Here is a 21,409-nt window from a genome sequence, read left to right as displayed (position 1 = left end):
AAAACACAAACGTTACACCAACAAGGCATATGTATGCATCTGCAGATTTCCAGAGGCAAGAACGTGACTCAAGCCTCACTTGCAAGCAAAGCATTCTACAGTTGTAGTTGTCCTAAATCAAGAACATATCCCAGCATATATTGTTTAAATTCGTTGCTAAATCCATCTCTTTTCTGTAAAATCTAGAAACCAACAGGTTTTCGTTTATGATATTATTCTGTTCTCTTGTAGTGTAAACATAATACACGTCGCACTTTCATGCTGTATGTAGAAGTAATAGTATGCTCGTGTGGTTTTCGCTACAACTTGATAAAAATCACAAGACAAATGAATTAGATTATATAATTATTTTTTATCAATTAGGTTGAGTGCCATCAACAACTAGTTATAATTTCTTAACCACAATGCCCGTCACCTTTGAGTGTGAACATATGTTTGATAATGTCGATATCTTGAACATCATATATAGCCTACGAGTGATCAACGATGTCCTCAGTTCTCATAACAATGCTCACATGATATATGGTAATCATTATTATTTTTTTTTATTTTCATAACATGTGTCTTTATTTCAAATCGAAAGTGAAACTAATTATGTTCAAGGTGGGAGCAAAAGAGTTGCGCCCTCTGAACAAGTGTAAATTCCAATTAGCTTAACAAACTGTTGATAGATATAGTAATTAATTGTAATAGCAAAAAACATGAAATGATGGGACCAATGGAGGATCACTTTGTTTTCTACTTAAAGGTTTCAAAAGATATGATTAGAGGTTTTCATGCTTAATAATTATGGAAATCAACACAAATGTGTTTGATTTCATATATATATATATATATATAATTAAAGGTTTTGAATTCCAATCCTACAAAACACCAACAGAGTCAACTAAATTCATTATTTTTGAGACGGATGGTGGATGAGGTGTCTCTCCTAACCGGAGACGATAAGAACAAAATTAGAACAATCAACATAAACAGCTGACCACATCTGATTCTAAACAACGCCCCACGTCCCCTTGGAACTTTCCGAAAGTGTGCCGCAGGACCCACCACTGCACACCTGCACCTGCGCATCTCCAACAAAATACTCACATTTGACTTCCTATTCACATTACGACGGTTCTCCCCACGGCTCTTCCTATTCGCAAACCCCAAAAGACAAACAACTCCATCTCACTTTTCTAACATTTTGGTTCCAAGAATCTTTCCTTTGCACCTTCGAAATACCCACATCTTTCACACATGTTCTTTTCCCTTTACTTTCGTTCTAATTGCATGTTGTCCCTGTTTCTCTGACCCTGAAGCCAAAACCCTCAGTGTAGCTCAATCTTGGAGGCATCTAAGTGAGTTTGTTTTTATTTTTGTTGTTGTTGTTGGAATCATGTTTTTCGATCATACTTTCACTCTATTTATTGTTTCTGAAATGGTTTTTGTTTTGGATGTCTTTAATTTTCAATTTTTGAAAGTGTATCCAAAAGTGAAGGTGAGAGTACAGAGAGAAGAAGCTGATCAATATGCTTATGAGAAGAGTTCTTTGCAGTCCTTGAAGGCGTTTGAATGGCTCTCTCCCCAGCATTTCTCTTCTTCGGGTATGTCTTAATTATTTGCCCTTTTTGATCTCTTAATGAATTCTTAGTCATATACATTGAATTTCTCAGTTATTGCCTTTCTTGAAGTTCTGTCCTGTTTTCCGGCCAGTCTTTTGTTATAGTAATATTGGTGATCTTTTCTGTTTAGATTCCTGGTTAGGATTAGTACAATTTTTCTTTACCTCCTGTCGGGTTATTGATTGGGCCTTGGGGTTGAGAAGAGTTATAATCCGAGTAGCTTTCGGGTCGGTTAAACCAGAATTTGGGTTTGATCAAGATTCGATTTGCACCTTACAAGCGTTGTGCTTAAATGTTGTCGGGGATTGAAGGGTAAGCCCCAACCAGGATGCTTAAGTTAATAAGGTGGTGGAAAAACACAGTTAGCATAGAGTTGAGGAGATGCTTTGTAGTTCCTTACCATGTATTGATACGAGTGGTCCAAGTGAATCCGTCAAAATGAGGTATTTGAACTGTGGCCTTCTTTATTGAGCAGGATGACTTATCGGGATCGGAGACGACCCAACGTGGTTAAAAAGACTGTTTGGGGATTAATGGTAATTGGAGGGTAAAATGGTTTATTTTCGTTTGGAATGACACTGAACTCCGCATTAGTGTTACATACTGTGGGTCTAAATTTTGATAATGTGATCTTGAATGGGTATGCTTCGGCCACTGAAGGTCTATGTCTTAGTAGCTCTTTATTTATGTGAGATTGGTGGGTCTAAATTGTGAAACTAGAAATTTCATATGTGAGCACAAAGCTTGTGTCTCGTAGTTTTTGTCATTGAGAAGCCTAACGATGTGCACTAATGGAGTTCTGTTTTTTGGATACGTAGATGATTCCCCAGGACCGGTGGCGAGAGTTCCTCGCTCCTATGCCCCAAAATCACCACCACCTAGTTTTTACGCATCCAGAGGTTTGATATTCATCAGTTTTATGTTTAAGGGGAGTGTTGCAGTGGTCGAGTAACTTATGACGAATTCATTACTCTGTTGATTAACAGAACTAGCCAATAAAAAGAATACAGTCATGGAGGAGAGTCCCAAAAAAGCTAGAGCTACTTCTGCCCCACGGCCGCGTGCCGTCTTATCAAGTCCAGGTCAGTTTAACTCTATGAATTGCCTAATAAAATACTTAGAAGATGTTGCTGAACTTTATTATGCTCTTTCAGTTTTTCCCTTCATCTCACTACAAAAAAATGACTTATTCCTACCTTATAAATGAGTACCGCTTAAAAAATTAATCAAAACTATCTACCACCGTTAAACAAGCCTTGACAGCGCTTGCAGAAACAATGATTAACAGTGGCTGCCTAGCGTGGTTAATTGATATTCGTCACGGTTTTTGTGTTTAACCATGGTAATAACCACAAAAAAAAGTCACTTCTTTTAGTGTTTGAATTGGATGTAGTATGCTTCTATCTCTTTATGTTCAGTTGATGGGCTGTACTGACAACAATCTTTCATTTTATTCAGAAAATGATAGAATCATCGGCAGTAGGACACAGGAAAGAAAAGAAGAACATTCAGGTCTAAAGAATGGTGGCCCGAATCAGAACAGACGCCCGCAGTGTAAGATTTTCCCAAAATCTTCAGCTGCTGAGAGTTTCACACCAGCACAAGGACATAACAAGGGATCAGCCGAGCCCAAGGACGATACTCGAGCCAAAGGTGGAACAGAGGGGGTTGATTCAAGCATGAGAACCGGACCTCGGAAAAAGATAGCGCCATCATCAGTCCACAAGCTTCTCGGTAAACTGACTTGGAACTGATATTGCGGACAAACTTGTTCCTAGTACTGGTGGAATATTGATGAGAATTTTTGTACAAGAAAGACTTTGAAAGCTGATAGATATCATATAACTTAGAAATGGAAAAGTGCAGAGTCCATGTGATGTGAAGGAATTGGGCAAATGCTTGATGACTGAAATTTTTCATTACAGAATGATGAAACGCGAACAATCTCTAGAAATGTAGTTAGGATATGTGTAATATGAATTCGGAACTTGTTGCAAGTTACACATATATTACTGTCAAATTTAGTCTGGATAAGAATTTTATCAAGGGGAAAAAGGTTTTGTACATATAAACCTCGCATTATAACATGTATATTTGAAGAAATATATTACAAACATAGCGCGTATATGTGGAAAGTAATACAAAAAGTAACAAGACACGACAGTAATTTACAATACAAGATTCAATTTATACCAAAGCATCCTAGATCAGTTACAAGCATCAAATGTGATAGCAATCAAGAAAACAATCACTTTTTATTGAAATGATACAGTAACAAAGTACAATTTTTTACGATGCTAGAAATCCCCAAATACATAGCTCAAACAGAAGAAAATATCACAATAATATCTTGAAAACAAGGGAGATAGTGCCTCAGATTGTATATTTAGCGCTTAGGCATTAGCTTGGAGGTAAGCTTCAATGGCCTTGAGCATCTGCATTGCCTTCTCCTTTCCTTCCTTGATCTTCTCTTCGGTGATCTCAACGTCGCCCTTGGTGTGGTAAATGCTCCTGTTCTTGCATATGCATCCTCCATCTTCAGTCGGCACAATCTTGACATGATAAGTGATGGATTCAAGAACTCCGGCCAGTGCGTCACCCTCAACAATGGTGTAGCTGTGGGTCAAATTCTCCGTGTCAATAGCATCAACACGGTGCTTTGCGCTCTTATACTGGCTGCCCTCACCAAAATGGATGATTTTGACAGTTCCCACACCACCATCTCCTTCCAAGATTTCAACGTTTTTAATAGCCTGGGGCATGATTTTAGGAATAAGGGTATCCGCATCGAGGACAACGGCCTTAAACATCTTGGCGGCCGGGATTGAGGAAGGAATCTCAATATCGTAAGTGATGGCACCCATGCTGTGATTCGAAGCTAGAAATGATGAGGAAGAAGGAATGAGAAGGAAGGCAATTTGCTGAATGCGTTGGGTGAGTGATGGGAGTTGTAAGAAGTAGAAGAGCTACTTATAGTGTAGAATAGAAGATTGTACTGCATATTGACATCCTACTTGCATGTAATTATATTTCCGGATATTCGGTGGCTCTAGCCCGACATAGTTGAATCAATTATTTTTGTGCATTTTAGTTATGAACTGATTTAATAATGCATGCAGATGGGCAGTTTCCTGTATGAAAACATGGGCTGAACAAACAGAGAGCACCTCATTGTGGACTAGTGTTTTGTCATTAAGAGGACATGGTTTTTCTCATGTATATGTATAGCCAGTAGTTGCAAAGCAAGTTCTCTTTATTTAAGTTCAAATCTTCTGGTAAGGGTGGTATACGAACACTATAAAAAAATTATTATTAGCTACAATATTAATGGCTATGACTAAAAATCATGGTAAATAATTATTATTAACCACGATTAAATAAAATCGATGCAAAAATTAGCTTTTTCACAATGAAAAATTATTTGTTACAGCTAAAATAAAGCACTGGTAAAAACATTTGTCATAACTATGTTTTAGCCACCCTCGCAAAAATCACGCCCAACAATTGTTGCGTGGCCGTAACCAATAAATATTTGCTACAACTATTTATTATTAACCGTGGCAATTAATCATGATTAAATGTTACATTTTTTATATGGCAACACCAATAACACCCCCCCAACCCCAATCTTGAAAATTCTATCTTATATAAAAGAATAAATTCATTTTATGTCTTAATTCTTATTATAGTTTATATAGCAATTTGGCCCTGCAGTAAATTAAAATTTAATAATTCAGCATAAAATATATAATTAAATAAGATGTTATTTTTATTTTAGATAAATTCAAATAAATATATATATATATGTAGCATCAATACTATATTATTTCCAACAAGATATTCTAGTATTCATACTAGAAATATATAAATGTCAAATTAGAATATTTCAAATATGAAGTTTAAATTATAAAAAGAAATTAATAAAGTGAAAATTCCCTCCGGAATTATAAAGTCAATTTTGACCACATGTTTTATTCCACGTGAAAAACTAATTAAACAATGTAGCAATTTACTTTATATTTTAAGTTTATACAAACATAAAAATGTTAGCAACGAAATAAGATATTACTCATATTAGATTAATATAAAATAAACAAAGAAAATGAATTAATTTTAAATTCTTCGATTTTAATTTTAAATTATATCTTGTTGAAAGTCGACAGAATTCAATTTTTATTTTTTCGAATGAAGCACTTTAAAATTATTTTTCTTAATCTTCCTTCAAATTTAAATTCGTCAAACCAAATGCACCTCTATATCTTTATTACCAATAATTACTCAACTGCCATAATTCTGGCTGAGAAGATGCTCATATTGTGCCTGCAGTATCTCAATTTTACTGCTTCAACTAGCACAGCAAGATGAGCCTACCCAAAAGACTACAAAACGCGCTAGTACACAATGAGGTGCTGATCACTTTTATTGAGACCATGTAATCACATAGGAAAATGTCCATCTGCCTGCATTCTTTAATCATTTTATAATTTAATGCTCATATTAAAAATAATTGATTTAATTTGGTTCAATTATAGTGGGCTACACCCCTTGAAAATCCAGACATATTACACATGCAAGTAGGATATAAATCTATACAAGAATCTTCCATTCTGCACTATAAATTGCAGCTCTACTTCTTGCATCCCATCACTCACCCAACGCATTCAACAAATAACCTTCCTTCTTTCTTATCATTTGCAGCTCTAAATCACAGCCATGGGTGCTATCACTTACGATGTTGAGATTTCTTCCTCAATCCCAGCCGCCAAGATGTTTAAGGCCGTTGTCCTCGACGCAGACACCCTTATTCCTAAGATCATGCCCCAGGCTATTAAAAATGTCGAAATCTTGGAAGGAGATGGTGGTGTGGGAACCATCAAGACCATCCATTTTGGTGAGGGCAGCCAGTATAAGAGCGCTAAGCACCGTGTTGATGCTATTGACACGGAGAATTTGACCCACAGCTATACCATTGTCGAAGGTGATGCTCTGGCGGGCGATCTTGAATCCATCACATATCATGTGAAGATTGTGGCGACAGAAGATGGAGGATGCATCTGCAAGAACAGGAGCATTTACCACACCAAGGGCGACGTTGAGATTAATGAAGAGAAAATCAAGGAAGGAAAGGAGAAGGCAATGCAGATGTTCAAGGCCATTGAAGCTTACCTTCAAGCCAATGCCTAAGAGCTAAATATACAGCCTGATGAGGCACTAGCTGTCTCCCTTATTTTTAAGATGCTATGGCACTGTGTGATTTTTGTTCTTTTGAGCTACGTTTTTCGGGTTTTCAAGCATCATCAAGTTAAAGTTGTAATTTGTTACTTAAGCATTTCGATAAAAGATATTTTTTTTTTGAATTGCTAATTAAATTTCATGCTTGTTGATTCGTCCAGGAGGGGGGAAATTGCAATTTTTGCCTTGTCACATAAGAGTGGCAATTTTAGTTCAATAAGAATTGATTTTCGTAATTTTATCCTTTAACTCTTAAAACTTGGCATTTACGGTCCCATTTGGCTGAAAACCACTATTTTAAAGATTGTATGTTCGACACATGCATTTTTCCGACACCCAAAAAAGACTAGAATTGTCAATTTTTCAAAATTACAGGAATGAATTTTAAAAATTAATTTATGTAGGATCAAAATTACCATCCGTTGAATTATAGAATGAAAATTGCAAATTTTTCAATTTTTTGGTCAGTACAAAAAAATAGTTCAGTGTTGATGGAAATTTATGAAGACCAAAAACGATCGCTGATGCATTTTTTGATGGGCACACATGAATTTTCGATGGATATAAATTGTCAACATGACATCCTTAACAAATTTGTCATAAAATTATTGCAAAAATATTTTTCTATCAGAAACCGTCGGAATATATCACAAAATTTAATCATTCCAAGTTTTTCAATAGATAATATTCACAGGAAACTTCTGACAACTTTTCTCACAAATTTACTGTTTTTGCGACGATGAGCTTAACACACTAGACTGTTAAAGATGCTTCACAAATCAATAGGAAACTCCAACTGATTCCCATGGTCTGTTCGTGGTCATTAGTTAAGAAATTTTTTGGACTGCTTTTTCAATAGTTTTAGGCGGCTGAAAGTTCTATTGAAAAAATTAACTGGGTGTGAGAACTAAAAAAATGGTGAAAATTGAAATTTTAAATAGCCCTAGAAAATCAGTTGGAAATCAGTCCCAAATATTCTAATTTTGAGGGGAAATTCCCAAATCTTTTAAAAATTTCTGACAAATTTCAAATAGTCCATTGGAAATATTGTTGGCAAAAACAACATTATTTCTCAAATTGGATTTCTCAAAATTTATTAATCAGAATTGTCTAAAACTTCAAGACAAGTAAGATGGTGTCAGTTTGATTATACCAAACAGTTGAATTGAAAATCGAATGGTTCAATTAAATGATAAAACATAACGATAGATGATCACAACATACGTACAAGTATGAACATTCACTCAAAACATATTACTCACAATTATTATTACTATCTGATCCGACCGAGATCGCGGGTCGCGCTTGGTGTCGCCCCTTTCAACTCTGACTGATCTTGTATATCCTGAAAGCAGAACAAACTTTACCTAGCCGGATTAGGTACCGGCGTAGATACTCCGACGCTCAAGTCAGTATTGAGAATTTTATCCAGTAAAAGAAATACTAAAGATTATGAAAAGTGAAATATGAAAGCTAGACCAACCCTTTTTTCTCTCTTCCTTCTTCTTTTTATACTGATCCCTTTTCGTGTCCTCTGCACGATCCTAATGCCCGCTTCCACGACCGGTCCTCTCGCGATCGTGGCCCACCTTTTTCGGGTATAAGATTGCCCTAAACCGTCTCTGAGATTATCCACGTGGGTAATAGGTTTAATCTCTATTTTTATGCCTTTATTCTTACCCTACATACTAAGGGTATATTAGTCTTTTATTAATTCCCTTCATCACTATCAATAAAGGGGGGAAAGTAAAATAGAATTTACCTTCCAGCTATTTATAAAATGTTAGAAGAATCCCCCTATAAAAAATCATAAAAACCCCACCTATGTTTTTCATAATAGGGCCCGATACCCTATGTTTTTCATAATAGGTTAAAATACCCCCTCCAGCCCTACGGTGTGACACATGGGCCTTACGTATGCGGTTTTGTAGGATATAAATTTCAACAATAAAAATTAAATTTATACCATAATTTATAAATTATTCGATTTTACTTGTTATATATTTATGGTTGAGATTTTGCAGGATACAAACCAACGATTCCTATATCATTTATATTTAATATAATTAGCACTATTGATTTAAATAAAAAAAAAAGTTTAGATTTAAATTTAATTTTGAACAAAAGGTCCAGATTTAAAAAAAAAAATCAATGATCTAGATTTTACTTTATTAAAATCAAGGGGTTAGATTTAATATATTATATGTACATTTAAATACAACAGCTCCTGTCTCCGGCAAACCTCCCCCAGCCCCGCCCGCCGCAATCCCAAAGCCCCCAACCGCCTGCACTCGCTGCCGTCCCCCGTCGACCCCGTCCTTCCTTTATATTAAATCTAAATTATTGATTTATAAAATATTTAAATTTAATGGTTCTTAAATAGGGATAAAATTAAAAAAAATTCAACACGATGTTATACACTTTTGTGTCGAAGGGGCAAAGTTTGCCCTATTTTGGAAAATATGAAGGGGCTTCTTAATGCAGGGTTTTTTTTTTGTTTTTGAACATTTCATAAATCATAGGGGGTAAATTATATTTTACCTATAGGAAAAAAAGGGCTAAGATTATGAGAAATATTACATGAAAATTCTATTGGTTATTCCTCCAAAAAACTATTATCAGCTTGATTTAATGACCACGGGCACAATGTGTAGCATTGTCGTAAAGAAATTAACTGCGAAACGTATTTTTTGCACCATTTTCAAGTTACGTAACTAAACTTTCCTATTATGAAAACGTTAAGTATAATTTTGTAAAACCCCTTATGATATGGGATTAAAATTACAATTAACTCCAAAACTAGGGAGTGATCGGTCAATGATAACTACGCCTCCATATTCTCATCTTTCACTAGTTCAACTAGTTTTCAAAGATGACCCTACAGAAAGACTTCAACTTGAAGGTTGCCAAATTCTCTGATCATTATGAAAGAAAACATGCTTTGCAAATCGCACAAATAAAAATAGGAAGAAAGAAACCCACAACCTCTGAATGACAACATATGAGTCCACAATGAGGTGCTCACTGTTTTCCCTGGCTTTCTTTTCAGACAGGGAAATATGGATCCACATTTTTGTTATAAAATGAATTCATAAGTTAATGCACAAAAATAATTGAATTTGGTTCAACCATATGGGGCTACAGACATTGAATATCCAGACATTATATGCAAGTAGGAATATACAATCTGCAAGAGAATCTTCTACTCTACATTATATATTGCAGTTCTACTCCTTACATTTCCCATCACTCAGCCAAGGAATTCAACAAATTACCTTCTCATTCCTTCTTTCTTATAATTTGCAGCTTGAAATTCCAGCCATGGTTGCCATCACTTATGATGTTGAGATTCCTTCCTCAATCCCAGCCGCCAAGATGTTCAAGGCCGTTGTCCTCGATGCAGACACCCTCATTCCTAAGATCATGCCTCAGGCTATTAAGAACGTCGAAATCTTGGAAGGAGATGGCGGTGTTGGAACCGTCAAGATCATCCACTTTGGTGAGGGCAGCCAGTATAAGAGCGCAAAGCACCGTGTTGACGCTATTGACACGGAGAATTTGACCCACAGTTACACCATTGTTGAGGGTGATGCTCTGGCGGGAGTTCTTGAATCCATCACATATCATGTGAAGATTGTGCCGACAGAAGATGGAGGATGTATATGCAAGAACAGGAGCATTTACCATACCAAGGGCGACGGTGAGATCACTGAAGAGAAAATCAAGGAAGGAAAGGAGAAGGCCTTCAAGCCAGTCCTGATGCGTAAATATGAACTTCATAACCAGAGGCACCATCGGCTTATTTTTTTAAGATACAATTGCACTAGTGTGATATTTTGTTCTTTTGAGCCATGTATTTTGGGTTTTCATGCCTCATTAAGTTAAAGTTGTACTTTGTTACTTGATCATTTTAATAAAAAATATTTTTTTGGATTGCTAATTATTAGTACAGGAGTGAAAAAATTGCAATTTTTATCTTGTAACTTATGGGCAGTAATTTTGATCCTGTATGAATTGATTTTTATAATTTTATCTCGCAATTCTAAAAATTTGACAATTGTGATTTCATTTGCCAAAATGCCCCAATTTTAAAAATTATGTGTTCGGTACATGCATTTTTCCGATCAATAGACCAAAATTGCCATCTTTTAAGTAACAGGATGAAAATTGCAATCTTCTTTTTTCCCCATTTTTTAGTCGATTTGTTAAACACTACCCTTGGCATGCCCTATATTGAATTGTGGACTTTATTCTTTTAAGGGAGTAAAAAGAGGTGAAATACTAGTAAAAGATAATATTTTTATTCTCTACTTCTTCAACTCTTCCCTCGCCAAAGCAGTAGGAGGGCATGTTGATAGACTCTAATTTTCAATTGTAGTTATTAATTTATTAATTATATGAGAGAAAAAAAAAAAAAAAAAAAAGGATTTCTTTAAAAAATATGAATTTTTTTAATCTATTTGTTAAATAAAACCCTCAGCACACCCTATTCTTTGGGCATGTTCTCTACGGCGCTTGAAAATTATATTTTTATGATTTTAATTTTTTGAAGTACGGACTTACTCATTTATTTCTCTAAGAGGGGTAAAAAAATTAGGTAATTTTTAATAAATAATAATATTTATAGTCTACTTGTTTAGTACAATCTTCGCCAAATTCCATACTGGGGGCATGTTGGTTTGAAAAGCTTGAAAAATATATTTTTAAGGTTCTAATTTTTTAATTATATATAGGAGTTATTAATTTATTTATTTTTCTATAAAAATGTACAAAACATAGGAATTTACAGTAAAAAATACAAGGTGTTTAGGAAAATATTGCATTTTCATCCTATAACATAAGGGATTGAAAATTTTGATCTTACACCACTTGATTTTTGCAATTTTATCCAGTAATTTTAGAAACTTAGCAATATTGGTCCCATATGGCCATAAAGCCCTAATTACAATGGTCATGTGCCAAACACATGCTTTTTTCCTGACGAAAAGAGAATTTTAATCTTGTTGGAATGAAATTGGCAATTAAGTCTTGTAACTTAAAGAAAGTGGCACATTAAAGGAAAAATTCGCCAGCATTGCAAACTTGATCGGAATTAGGTCTCACGTGAGGCGTACATTCCAAAATTCAGGTGAAATTTGCAATTTCCAGCAAATTTTGTGTTTGAGGATGTGCTAATTTTTTTTTAAATGGGCTTAAATATACCAACTTTTAAAATCATAGAGAGTAATTATCTGATCGAAAATCCGACAGAATTAAAATTGTCATCCCTTACTAAAACTAAAACTTTTCCATCCTTTCTTAACTTTTATTTTTTGAAAGTTTTTAATTTCATGGGGGAAGAAAATCAGATGAGATTAAGAATCAAGTTTAAGCGAAGAAAACTGAGTCTGGATGGTCTGAATGAAAGTTTGTTAGAAACTAAAAATAAAAGAGAGAGAGATCAGAGATCTGTGAATGAAAATTGACCCCATCTAAATTTCTTCGCTGTATTTGAAAGCCACTTAATTTGAAAGATGACCCTACCAAAAGATTCTAATTAAGTTGAAGGTCTATTCAATGATGATCATTAAAGAAAGCATTGATCTTTGCAAGTAATCACACAATTAGACGCGCTAGTCCACAATGAGGTGCTAATCACAGTGATGCTGCAGCCCATCTTTGCAAACAGAAAAATGTCCATCTGCTTTGTTAGATCAGTTCATATAATCATCTACTTTTTTTCAACTATATTGAGCTAGAGCCGTTGAAAGTCCCATCATATTACATGCAAGTAGGATAACAAGAATCTTCTATTCTATACTATAAATTGCAGCTCTACTTCTTGCATTTCCCATCACTCACCCAACGCTTTTAACAAATTACGTTTCCTTCTCATTCCTTCTTTCTCATCATTCAAGCTTCAAAATCACTGCCATGGGTGCCATCACTTACGATATTGAGATTCCTTCCTCAATCCCGGCCGCCAAGATGTTTAAGGCCGTTGTCCTCGATGCAGACACCCTAATTCCTAAGATCATGCCTCAGGCTGTTAAGAACGTTGAAATCTTGGAAGGAGATGGCGGTGTTGGAACCGTCAAGATTATCCATTTTGGTGAGGGCAGCCAGTATAAGAGTGCTAAGCACCGTATTGATGCTATTGACACGGAGAATTTGACCCACAGCTATACCATTGTTGAGGGTGATGCTCTGGTGGGAGTTCTTGAATCCATCACATATCATGTAAAGATTGTGCCGACAGAAGATGGAGGATGTATATGCAAGAACAGGAGCATTTACCACACCAAGGGCGACGTTGAGATCACTGAAGAGAAAATCAAGGAAGGAAAGGAGAAGGCAATGCAGATGTTCAAGGCGATTGAGGCTTACCTTCAAGGCAGTCCTGATGCGTAAATCTGAATCATCACCAGAGGCACCATTTGCTTATTTTTAAGATACAATTGCACTAGTGTGATATTTTGTTCTTTTGAGCCAATTATTTTGGGGTTTCATGCCTCATAAAGTAAAGGTTGTACTTTGTTACTTGATCATTTTAATAAAAAAAATATTTTTTTTGTATTGCTAATTATTCATCCAGGAGCGGAAAAATTGCAATTTTTATATTGTAACTTATGGGTGATAATTTTGATCCTGTACGAATTGATTTTTATAATTTTATTCTGTAACTCTTAAAATTTGGCAATTGTGGTCTCATTTGGCTAGAATGCCCCAATTTTAAAAGTCATGTGCTTGACACGTGCATTTTTCCGGCCAATAGACCAAATTTGCCATCCTTTAAGTATCAGGATGAAAATTGCAATATATTTTTTCATTTTTTGGCCCATTTGTTAAACACTACCCTTCGCACGCCCTATATTTTTGGGGGCAACTTGATTTGAAGTTTTTGAAAATTATATTTTTTTTTGTCTTTAATTTTATTGAATTGTGGACTTTATTCTTTAAGGGAGTAAAATTAGGTGAAATTTTAGTAAAAGATAATATTTTTATTCTCTACTTCTTCAAATCTTCCCTCGCCAAAACTTGAAACATATATTTTTAAGGTTCTAATTCTCAATTGTAGTTATTAATTCATTAATTCTATGAGAGCAAAAGAAAAAAAAAAGCATTTCTTTAAAAAATATGATCTTTTTTAATCTATTTGTTAAATAATACCGTTAGCACACCCTATTCTTGGGGCATATTCTCTACGGCGCTTGAAAATTATATTTTTATGATTTTAATTTTTTGACGTATGGACTTTACTCATTTTATTTCTCTAAGAGGGGTAAAACTTAGGTGATTTTTAATAAATAATAATATTTTATAGTCTACTTGTTTAGTACAATCTTCGCCAAATTCCATGCTGGGGGCATGTTGGTTTGAAAAGCTTGAAAAATATATGTTTAAGGTTCTAATTTTTCAATTATATAAAGGAGTTATTAATTTATTTTTTTCTCTATGAGATGTACAAAACACAGGAATTTTCAGCCAAAAATACGAGTTGTTCAAGAAAAAAATACAAGATGCCTGGGCGTCACGCATCGCGTCCTCAAAAAAAAAAAAGTTACAATTTTCGTCCTATAATGTAAGGGATTGAAAATTTTGATCTGACACGAATTGGTTTTCGCAATTTAATCCAATAATTTTAGAAACTTGGCAATATTGATCCCATCTGGCCAAAAAGCCCCAATTACAAAGGTCATGTGCCCAACACATGCCTTTTTCCTGACGAAAAGGGAATTTTAATCTTGTTGGAATGTAATTGGCAATTAAATCTTGTAACTTAAAGAAAGTGGCACATTAAAGACAAAATTCGCTAGCGTTGCGAATTTGATCAGAATTAGGTCTGACTGGAGGCGTACATTCCAAATTTAGGTGAAATTTGCAATTTCTAGCAAATTTTTGTGTTTGATGTGCTAATTTTTTAAATTGCAAGGCTTGAATATGCCAACTTTTAAATCATAGAGAGTAATTATCTGATTGAAAATCCGACAGAATTAAAATTGTCATCCCTTACTAAAACTAAAACTTTTCCATCCTTTCTTAACTTTTATTTTTTGAAAATTTCTAATTTCATGGGGGAAGAAAATCAGATGAGATTAAGAATCAAGTTTAAGCTAGGGGGTTTGTGGAATTACATATTGCTTTTGAGTATCACAACTTGGTAGGAAGAAAACTGAGTCTGAATGGTCTGAATGAAAGTTGGTAGAAACTAAAAATAAAAGAGAGAGAGATCTGTGAATGAAAATTGTCCCAATCTAAATTTCTTCGCTGTACTACTTCAACTAACTTAATTTGAAAGATGACCCTACCAAAATATTTTAATAAAGTTGAAGGTCTATTCAATGATGATCATTAAAGAAAGCATTGATCTTTGCAAGTAATCACAATTAGACACGGTAGTCCACAATGAGGTGCCAATCACAGTTATGCTGCAGGCCATCTTTGCCAACAGAAAAATGTCCATCTGCATTGTTAGATCAGTTCATATAATCATCTACTTTTGTTCAACGATATTGGGCTAGAACCGTTGAAAGTCCCATCATATTACATGCAAGTAGGATAACAAGAATCTTCTGTTCTATACTATAAATTGCAGCTCTACTTCTTGCATTTCCCATCACTCACCCAACGCTTTTAACAATCTCGCATTCCTTCTTTCTCATCCTTTCAAGCTTCAAAATCACTGCCATGGGTGCCATCACTTACGATGTTGAGATTCCTTCCTCAATCCCGGCCGCCAAGATGTTTAAGGCTGTCGTTCTTGATGCAGACACTCTTATTCCTAAAATCATGCCTCAGGCTATCAAAAGTGTCGAATTCTTGGAAGGAGACGGTGGTGTGGGAACTGTCAAGATCATCCATTTTGGCGAGGGCAGCCAGTATAAGAGTGCTAAGCACCGTGTTGATGCTATTGACACCGAAAATTTGACCCACACCTATACCATTGTCGAGGGTGATGCTCTAGCTGGCGTTCTTGAATCCATCACATATCATGTGAAGATTGTGCCGACAGAAGATGGAGGATGCATCTGCAAGAACAGGAGCATTTACCACACCAAGGGCGACGTTGAGATCAATGAAGAGAAAATCAAGGAAGGAAAGGAGAAGGCAATGCAGATGTTCAAGGCCATTGAAGCTTACCTCCAAACCAATGCCTAAGAGCTGAATATACAGCCTGATGAGGCACTACCTATCTCCCTTATTTTTAGGATACTATTGCACTAGTGTGATTTTTGTTCTCTTGAGCTATGTTTTTCGGGTTTTCAAGCGTCATCAAGTTAAAGTTGTCATTTCTTACTTAAGCATTTCAATAAAAGATATTTTTTTATGGATTGCTAATTAAATTTCATGCTTGTTATTCGTCCAGGAGTGTTGCCTTGTAACATATATATAAGAGTGGTAATTTTAGTTCGATAAGAATTGATTTTCGTAATTTTGTCCTTTAACTCTTAAAATTTGGCATTTGCGGCCTCATTTGGCTGAAAACCCCCAATTTTAAAGATTGTATGCTCCACACATGCATTTTTCCAACAAAAAAAAGAGACTAAAATTGTCAATTTTTCAAAATCACAGGACTGAATTATGAAAATCAATTTATACAGAATCAAAATTACCATCCGTTATATTATAAGATGAAAATTGTAAATTTTTCAGTTTTTTGGTCAATACAAAACAATAGTTCAGTGTTGATGGAAATGTACTAAGGCGAAAAACCGTCGCAGATGCATTTTTTGATGGGCACACTTGAATTTTCGATGAATATGAATTGTCAACATGACGTCCTTAACAAATTTGTCAAAAAATTATTGCAAAAATATTTTTCTATCAGAAACCGTCGGAGTATGTCACAACATTTAATGCGTCCAAGTTTTTCAATTGATAATATTTACAGGAAATTTCTGACAACTTTTCTCTCAAATTTACTATTTTTGCGACGATTGGGCTTAACACACTAGACCGTCAAAGATGCGTCGTAAATAAATCGAAACTCCAACTGATTCCCATGGTCTATTCGTGGTCATTAGTTCAGAAATTTTTGGGACTGTTTTTCCAACGTATATAGGCGGCCGGAAGTTCTGTCGAAAAAATTAACTAGGTGTGAGAACTATGGTGAAAATTGAAATTCTAAATAGCTATAGAAAATCAGTTGGAAATCCGTCCCAAATATTCTAATTTTGAGGGGAAATTCCCAAATCTTTTAAAAACTTCTGACATATTTCAAATAGTCCATTGGAAATATTGTTGGCAAAAACAACATTATTTGTCAAATTGGATTTCTCAAAATTTATTAACCGGAATTGTCTAAAACTTCAAAACAAGTAAATGGTGTCAGTTTCATTATACCAAACAGTTGAATTGAAAATCGAATGGTTCAATCGAATGATACAACATAAGGATAGATGATCACAACATATAGACAAGTATGAACATTCACTCAAAACATATTACTCACAATTATTATTACTATCAATAAAGGGAAAGGTAAAATAGAATTTACCTTCCTGCTATTTATAAAATGTCAGAAGAATCCCCCTATAAAAAATCATAAAGACCCCACCTATATTTTTCATAATAGGGCCCGATACCCTATGTTTTTCATAATAGGGCAAAATACCCCTCCAGCCCTACCCCTACGGTGTGAACACGGGCCCTACATATGCGATTTTATAGGATATAAATTTCAACAATAAAAATTAAATTTATACCTTAATTTATAAATTGTTCGATTTTACTTGTTATATATCTATGGTTGAGATTTTGCAGGATACAAATCAACGATTCCTAAATCACTATTGATTTTAAATAAAAAAAAAAGTTTAGATTAAAATTTAATTTTGAACCAAAGGTCCATATTTAAAAAAAAAAATCAATGATCTAGATTTTACTTTATTAAAATCAAGAGGTTAGATTTAATATATTATATGTACATTTAAATACAACAGCTCCTGTCTCCGGCAAACCTCCCCCAGCCCCGCCCGCCGCAATCCCAAAGCCCCAAACCGCCCGCACTCACTGCCGTCCCCCGTCGACCCCGTCCCTCCTTTATATTAAATCTAAACTATTCATTTATAAAATATTTAAATTTAATGGTTGTTAAATTGGGGTAAAATTAAAAAAATTCGACACGATATTATACACTTTTGCATCGAAGGGGCAAAGTTTGCCCTATTTTGGAAAATATAAAGAGGCTTCTTGATGTAGGGGTTTTTTTTTTTTAATATTTTATAAATCATAGAGGGTAAATTATATTTTACCTATAGGAAAAAAATGGCTAAGTTTATGAGAAATATTACATGAAAATTCCATTGGTAATTCCTCCAAAAAACTATTATCAGCTTGATGAACACAGGCACAACGTGTAGCATTTTCGTAAAGAAATTAACTGCGGGACATTTTTGCACGATCTTCAATTTACGTAACTAAAGTTTCCTATTTGGAAAACGTAAGTATAATTTTGTAAAATCCCTTATGATATGGGTTTAAAATTACGATTAACTCCAAAACTAGAGAGTGATCGGTCAATGAAAACTATGCCTCCATATTCTCATCTTCACTAGTTCAACTAGTTTTCAAAGATGACCCTACAGAAAGACTTCAACTTGAAGGTTGCCTAATTCCCTGATCATTATGAAAGAAAACATGCTTTGCAAATCGCCCAAATAAAAATAGGAAGAAAGAAACCCACAACCTCTGAATGACAACATATGAGTCCACAATGAGGTGCTCACTGTTTTCCCTGACTTTCTTTTCAGACAGGGAAATATGGATCCACATTATTGTTATAAAATGAATTCATAAATTAATGCACAAAAATAATTGAATTTGGTTCAACCATATGGGGCTACAGACATTGAATATCCAGACATATTACATGCAAGTAGGAATATACAATCTGCAAGAGAATCTTCTATTCTACACTATATATAGCAATTCTACTCCTTACATTTCCCATCACTCAGTCAAGGCATTCAACAAATTACCTTTTCATTCCTTCTTCCTTATCATTTGCAGCTTGAAATTCACAGCCATGGGTGCCATCACTTATGATATTGAGATTCCTTCCTCAATCCCAGCCACCAAGATGTTCAAGGCCGTTGTTCTCGATGCAGACACCCTTATTCCTAAGATCATGCCTCAGGCTATTAAGAACGTCGAAATCTTGGAAGGAGATGGCGGTGTTGGAACCATCAAGATCATCCACTTTGGTGAGGGCAGCCAGTATAAGAGCGCAAAGCACCGTGTTGACGCTATTGACACGGAGAATTTGACCCACAGTTACACCATTGTTGAGGGTGATGCTCTGGCGGGAGTTCTTGAATCCATCACATATCATGTGAAGATTGTGCCGACAGAAGATGGAGGATGCATCTGCAAGAACAGGAGCATTTACCACACCAAGGGCGACGTCGAGATCAATGAAGAGAAAATCAAGGAAGGAAAGGAGAAGGCAATGCAGATGTTCAAGGCCATTGAGGGTTACCTTCAAGCCAATCCTGATGCGTAAATCTGAACTTCATAACCAGAGGCACCATCGGCTTATTTTTTTAAGATACAATTGCACTAGTGTGATATTTTGTTCTTTTGAGCCATGTATTTTGGGTTTTCATGCCTCATTAAGTTAGAGTTGTACTTTGTTACTTGATCATTTTAATAAAAAATATTATTTTTGGATTGCTTATTATTCGTCCAGGAGCGGAAAAATTGCAATTTTTATCTTGCAACTTATGGGCGGTAATTTTGATCCTGCACGAATTGATTTTCATAATTTTATTATGTAACTCTAAAAATTTGACAATTACGATCTCATTTGGCCAGAATGCCCCAATTTTAAGTCATGTGCTTGACACGTGCATTTTCCGGCCAATAGACCAAAATTACCATCCTATAAGTAACAAGATGAAAATTGCAATATTTTTTTTTATTTTTTAGTCCATTTGTTAAACACTACCCTTCGCACGCCCTATATTGCTGGGGGCATGTTGATTTGAAGTTTTTGGAAATTATATTTTTTTTGTCTTTAATGTTATTGAATTGTGGACTTTATTCTGTTAAGGGAGTAAAAAGAGGTGAAATTCTAGTAAAAGATAATATTTTTATTCTCTACTTCTTCAACTCTTCCCTCGCCAAAGCAGTAGGAGGGCATGTTGGTTTGAAAAGTTTGAAAAATATATTTTTTAGATTCTAATTTTTCAATTATATATAGGAGTTATAATGTTTTTTTTCTCTATGAGATGTACAAAAAATAGGAATTTTCAGTAAAAAATTGCAATTTCCGTCCTATAACATAAGGGATTGAAAATTTTGATACTACATGAATTGATTTTCGCAATTTAATCTAATAATTTTAGAAACTTGGCAATATTGGTTCCATCCGGCCGAAAAGCCCCTATTAAAGGTCATGTACCTAGCACATGCCTTTTTCCCGACGAAAAGAGAATTTTAATCTTGTTGAAATGTAATTGGAAATTAAATCTTGTAACTTAAAAAAAGTGGTCTGAATGAAAGTTTGTTAGAAATTAAAAATAAAAGAGAGAGAGAGATCTGTGAATGAAAATTGCCCCCATCTAAATTTCTTCACTGTACTACTTCGACTAGCTTAGTTTTCGCGAAATATTTTCCAACAAAAATTGTCGCAAAATATGTCGCAAAATTTTATGCATCCAAATTTTTTATAGTTTTTCCAATGGATTGATCTTGACACACTAGACTGTCGGAAATGTATCGTAAAATCTATCGGAAGCTCCGATAGATTCTAATGGTTGTCCCTGGTCATCAATTCAGAAAGTTTTGGGACTATTTTTTTTGATGGATTAATGTCGTTGGAAAAATTAAACTCGGTGTTAGAATTAAAAAATGGAGGAAAAAAGAAAATTTTCGTCCTATAACTTTGGACTGAATTCATTTTAGTCCTTTATTTTTGGCAATATCAGATTTAGTCTTTTATCTATCAATCTTGCTTAGATTTGATCTTTCAGCCTAATTTATGACTCTTTTGCCCTTTTGATGATAAAGACTAATAGTCCATCTTAATGCTATAAAACATAAACAAATATTTTTTCAATAAACCTAAAAACACTTATATCATTTTGGGCGAGCATTAGATACGAGATGTAAAATGAATGGATATGGACTAAAATTGCTCTCGAGAAGCTGTGTACCGGTAAAATTGTCCGAAATCGGGTCAAAGGATTAAAATTGTAAATTTACAAAAATTAATATTAGGCAAACTTGAAGGACTAAATAAATAATTTTCCCAAAATGGTAGGAACTGAAATTTAAATAGCCATAAGAAAATCACTTGAAATCCATGGGAAATACTCTAATTGGGAGGGAAGATTCCAATTTAACGGGTTTCAAACAGTCCATCGCAATTCTCGTCAGTAAGAATAAGTAATAGTTTTCTGATACAATATCTCTAGATCTGTCAACTAGATTTGTCTAAAACTTCAAGTTGAATAAGATGTCGTTAGTCCGATTATATCTAAAATTCGAACTTCAAATCGTTGATCAAATAGTGCATTATAATAATAATGATAACAACATACATACAAGTGACTATTTTTTCCCAAAAAACTATGGTCAGTTGAATT

At 34.6% G+C, this 21,409-nt stretch overlaps 7 protein-coding genes across 7 annotated transcripts; 6 read left to right on the top strand and 1 right to left on the bottom strand.

Annotated features, from left to right (window-relative positions):
* Positions 1,094-3,627, top strand: LOC105171728. The gene is made up of 5 exons (XM_011092931.2): positions 1,094-1,343; positions 1,467-1,589; positions 2,426-2,506; positions 2,594-2,689; positions 3,066-3,627. Coding segments are annotated over exons 1-5 (597 nt in total). The 5' UTR covers positions 1,094-1,342; the 3' UTR covers positions 3,362-3,627.
* Positions 3,835-4,567, bottom strand: LOC105171727 (major allergen Pru ar 1-like). The gene has a single exon (XM_011092930.2). It carries the CDS (start codon positions 4,469-4,471, stop codon positions 4,001-4,003), a length of 471 nt encoding a protein of 156 aa, XP_011091232.1. The 5' UTR covers positions 4,472-4,567; the 3' UTR covers positions 3,835-4,000.
* LOC105171791 (major allergen Pru ar 1-like) lies at positions 6,233-6,976 on the top strand. Its single transcript, XM_011093021.2, has one exon. The coding sequence runs from the start codon at positions 6,321-6,323 to the stop codon at positions 6,789-6,791; it is 471 nt and encodes a 156-aa protein (XP_011091323.1). The 5' UTR covers positions 6,233-6,320; the 3' UTR covers positions 6,792-6,976.
* Positions 10,011-10,779, top strand: LOC105171790 (major allergen Pru ar 1-like). The gene has a single exon (XM_020697429.1). It carries the CDS (start codon positions 10,161-10,163, stop codon positions 10,722-10,724), a length of 564 nt encoding a protein of 187 aa, XP_020553088.1. The 5' UTR covers positions 10,011-10,160; the 3' UTR covers positions 10,725-10,779.
* LOC105171726 (major allergen Pru ar 1-like) lies at positions 12,656-13,401 on the top strand. The gene has a single exon (XM_011092929.2). The coding sequence runs from the start codon at positions 12,753-12,755 to the stop codon at positions 13,227-13,229; it is 477 nt and encodes a 158-aa protein (XP_011091231.1). The 5' UTR covers positions 12,656-12,752; the 3' UTR covers positions 13,230-13,401.
* On the top strand, positions 15,431-16,171 carry LOC105171789 (major allergen Pru ar 1-like). Its single transcript, XM_011093018.2, has one exon. The coding sequence runs from the start codon at positions 15,507-15,509 to the stop codon at positions 15,975-15,977; it is 471 nt and encodes a 156-aa protein (XP_011091320.1). The 5' UTR covers positions 15,431-15,506; the 3' UTR covers positions 15,978-16,171.
* LOC105171725 (major allergen Pru ar 1-like) lies at positions 18,757-19,497 on the top strand. The gene has a single exon (XM_011092928.2). It carries the CDS (start codon positions 18,847-18,849, stop codon positions 19,321-19,323), a length of 477 nt encoding a protein of 158 aa, XP_011091230.1. The 5' UTR covers positions 18,757-18,846; the 3' UTR covers positions 19,324-19,497.

Source organism: Sesamum indicum, linkage group LG10 (assembly GCF_000512975.1).
Source record: "Sesamum indicum cultivar Zhongzhi No. 13 linkage group LG10, S_indicum_v1.0, whole genome shotgun sequence".
Lineage (NCBI taxonomy): Eukaryota > Viridiplantae > Streptophyta > Magnoliopsida > Lamiales > Pedaliaceae > Sesamum > Sesamum indicum.
Note: the sequence above shows the minus strand (reverse complement) of the source record. Positions and strands in the feature narration are given on the sequence as shown.

Bases quoted from the DNA above. Each gene is read 5' to 3' on its own strand.
- LOC105171728 (XM_011092931.2), top strand. The intron at 2,507-2,593 runs GTTTGATATTCA...GTTGATTAACAG, and splicing joins TAGTTTTTACGCATCCAGAG to AACTAGCCAATAAAAAGAAT. The intron at 2,690-3,065 runs GTCAGTTTAACT...CATTTTATTCAG, and splicing joins TGCCGTCTTATCAAGTCCAG to AAAATGATAGAATCATCGGC.
- LOC105171727 (XM_011092930.2), bottom strand. From the start codon at position 4,471: ATGGGTGCCATCACTTACGATATTGAGATTCCTTCCTCAATCCCGGCC.
- LOC105171791 (XM_011093021.2), top strand. From the start codon at position 6,321: ATGGGTGCTATCACTTACGATGTTGAGATTTCTTCCTCAATCCCAGCC.
- LOC105171790 (XM_020697429.1), top strand. From the start codon at position 10,161: ATGGTTGCCATCACTTATGATGTTGAGATTCCTTCCTCAATCCCAGCC.
- LOC105171726 (XM_011092929.2), top strand. From the start codon at position 12,753: ATGGGTGCCATCACTTACGATATTGAGATTCCTTCCTCAATCCCGGCC.
- LOC105171789 (XM_011093018.2), top strand. From the start codon at position 15,507: ATGGGTGCCATCACTTACGATGTTGAGATTCCTTCCTCAATCCCGGCC.
- LOC105171725 (XM_011092928.2), top strand. From the start codon at position 18,847: ATGGGTGCCATCACTTATGATATTGAGATTCCTTCCTCAATCCCAGCC.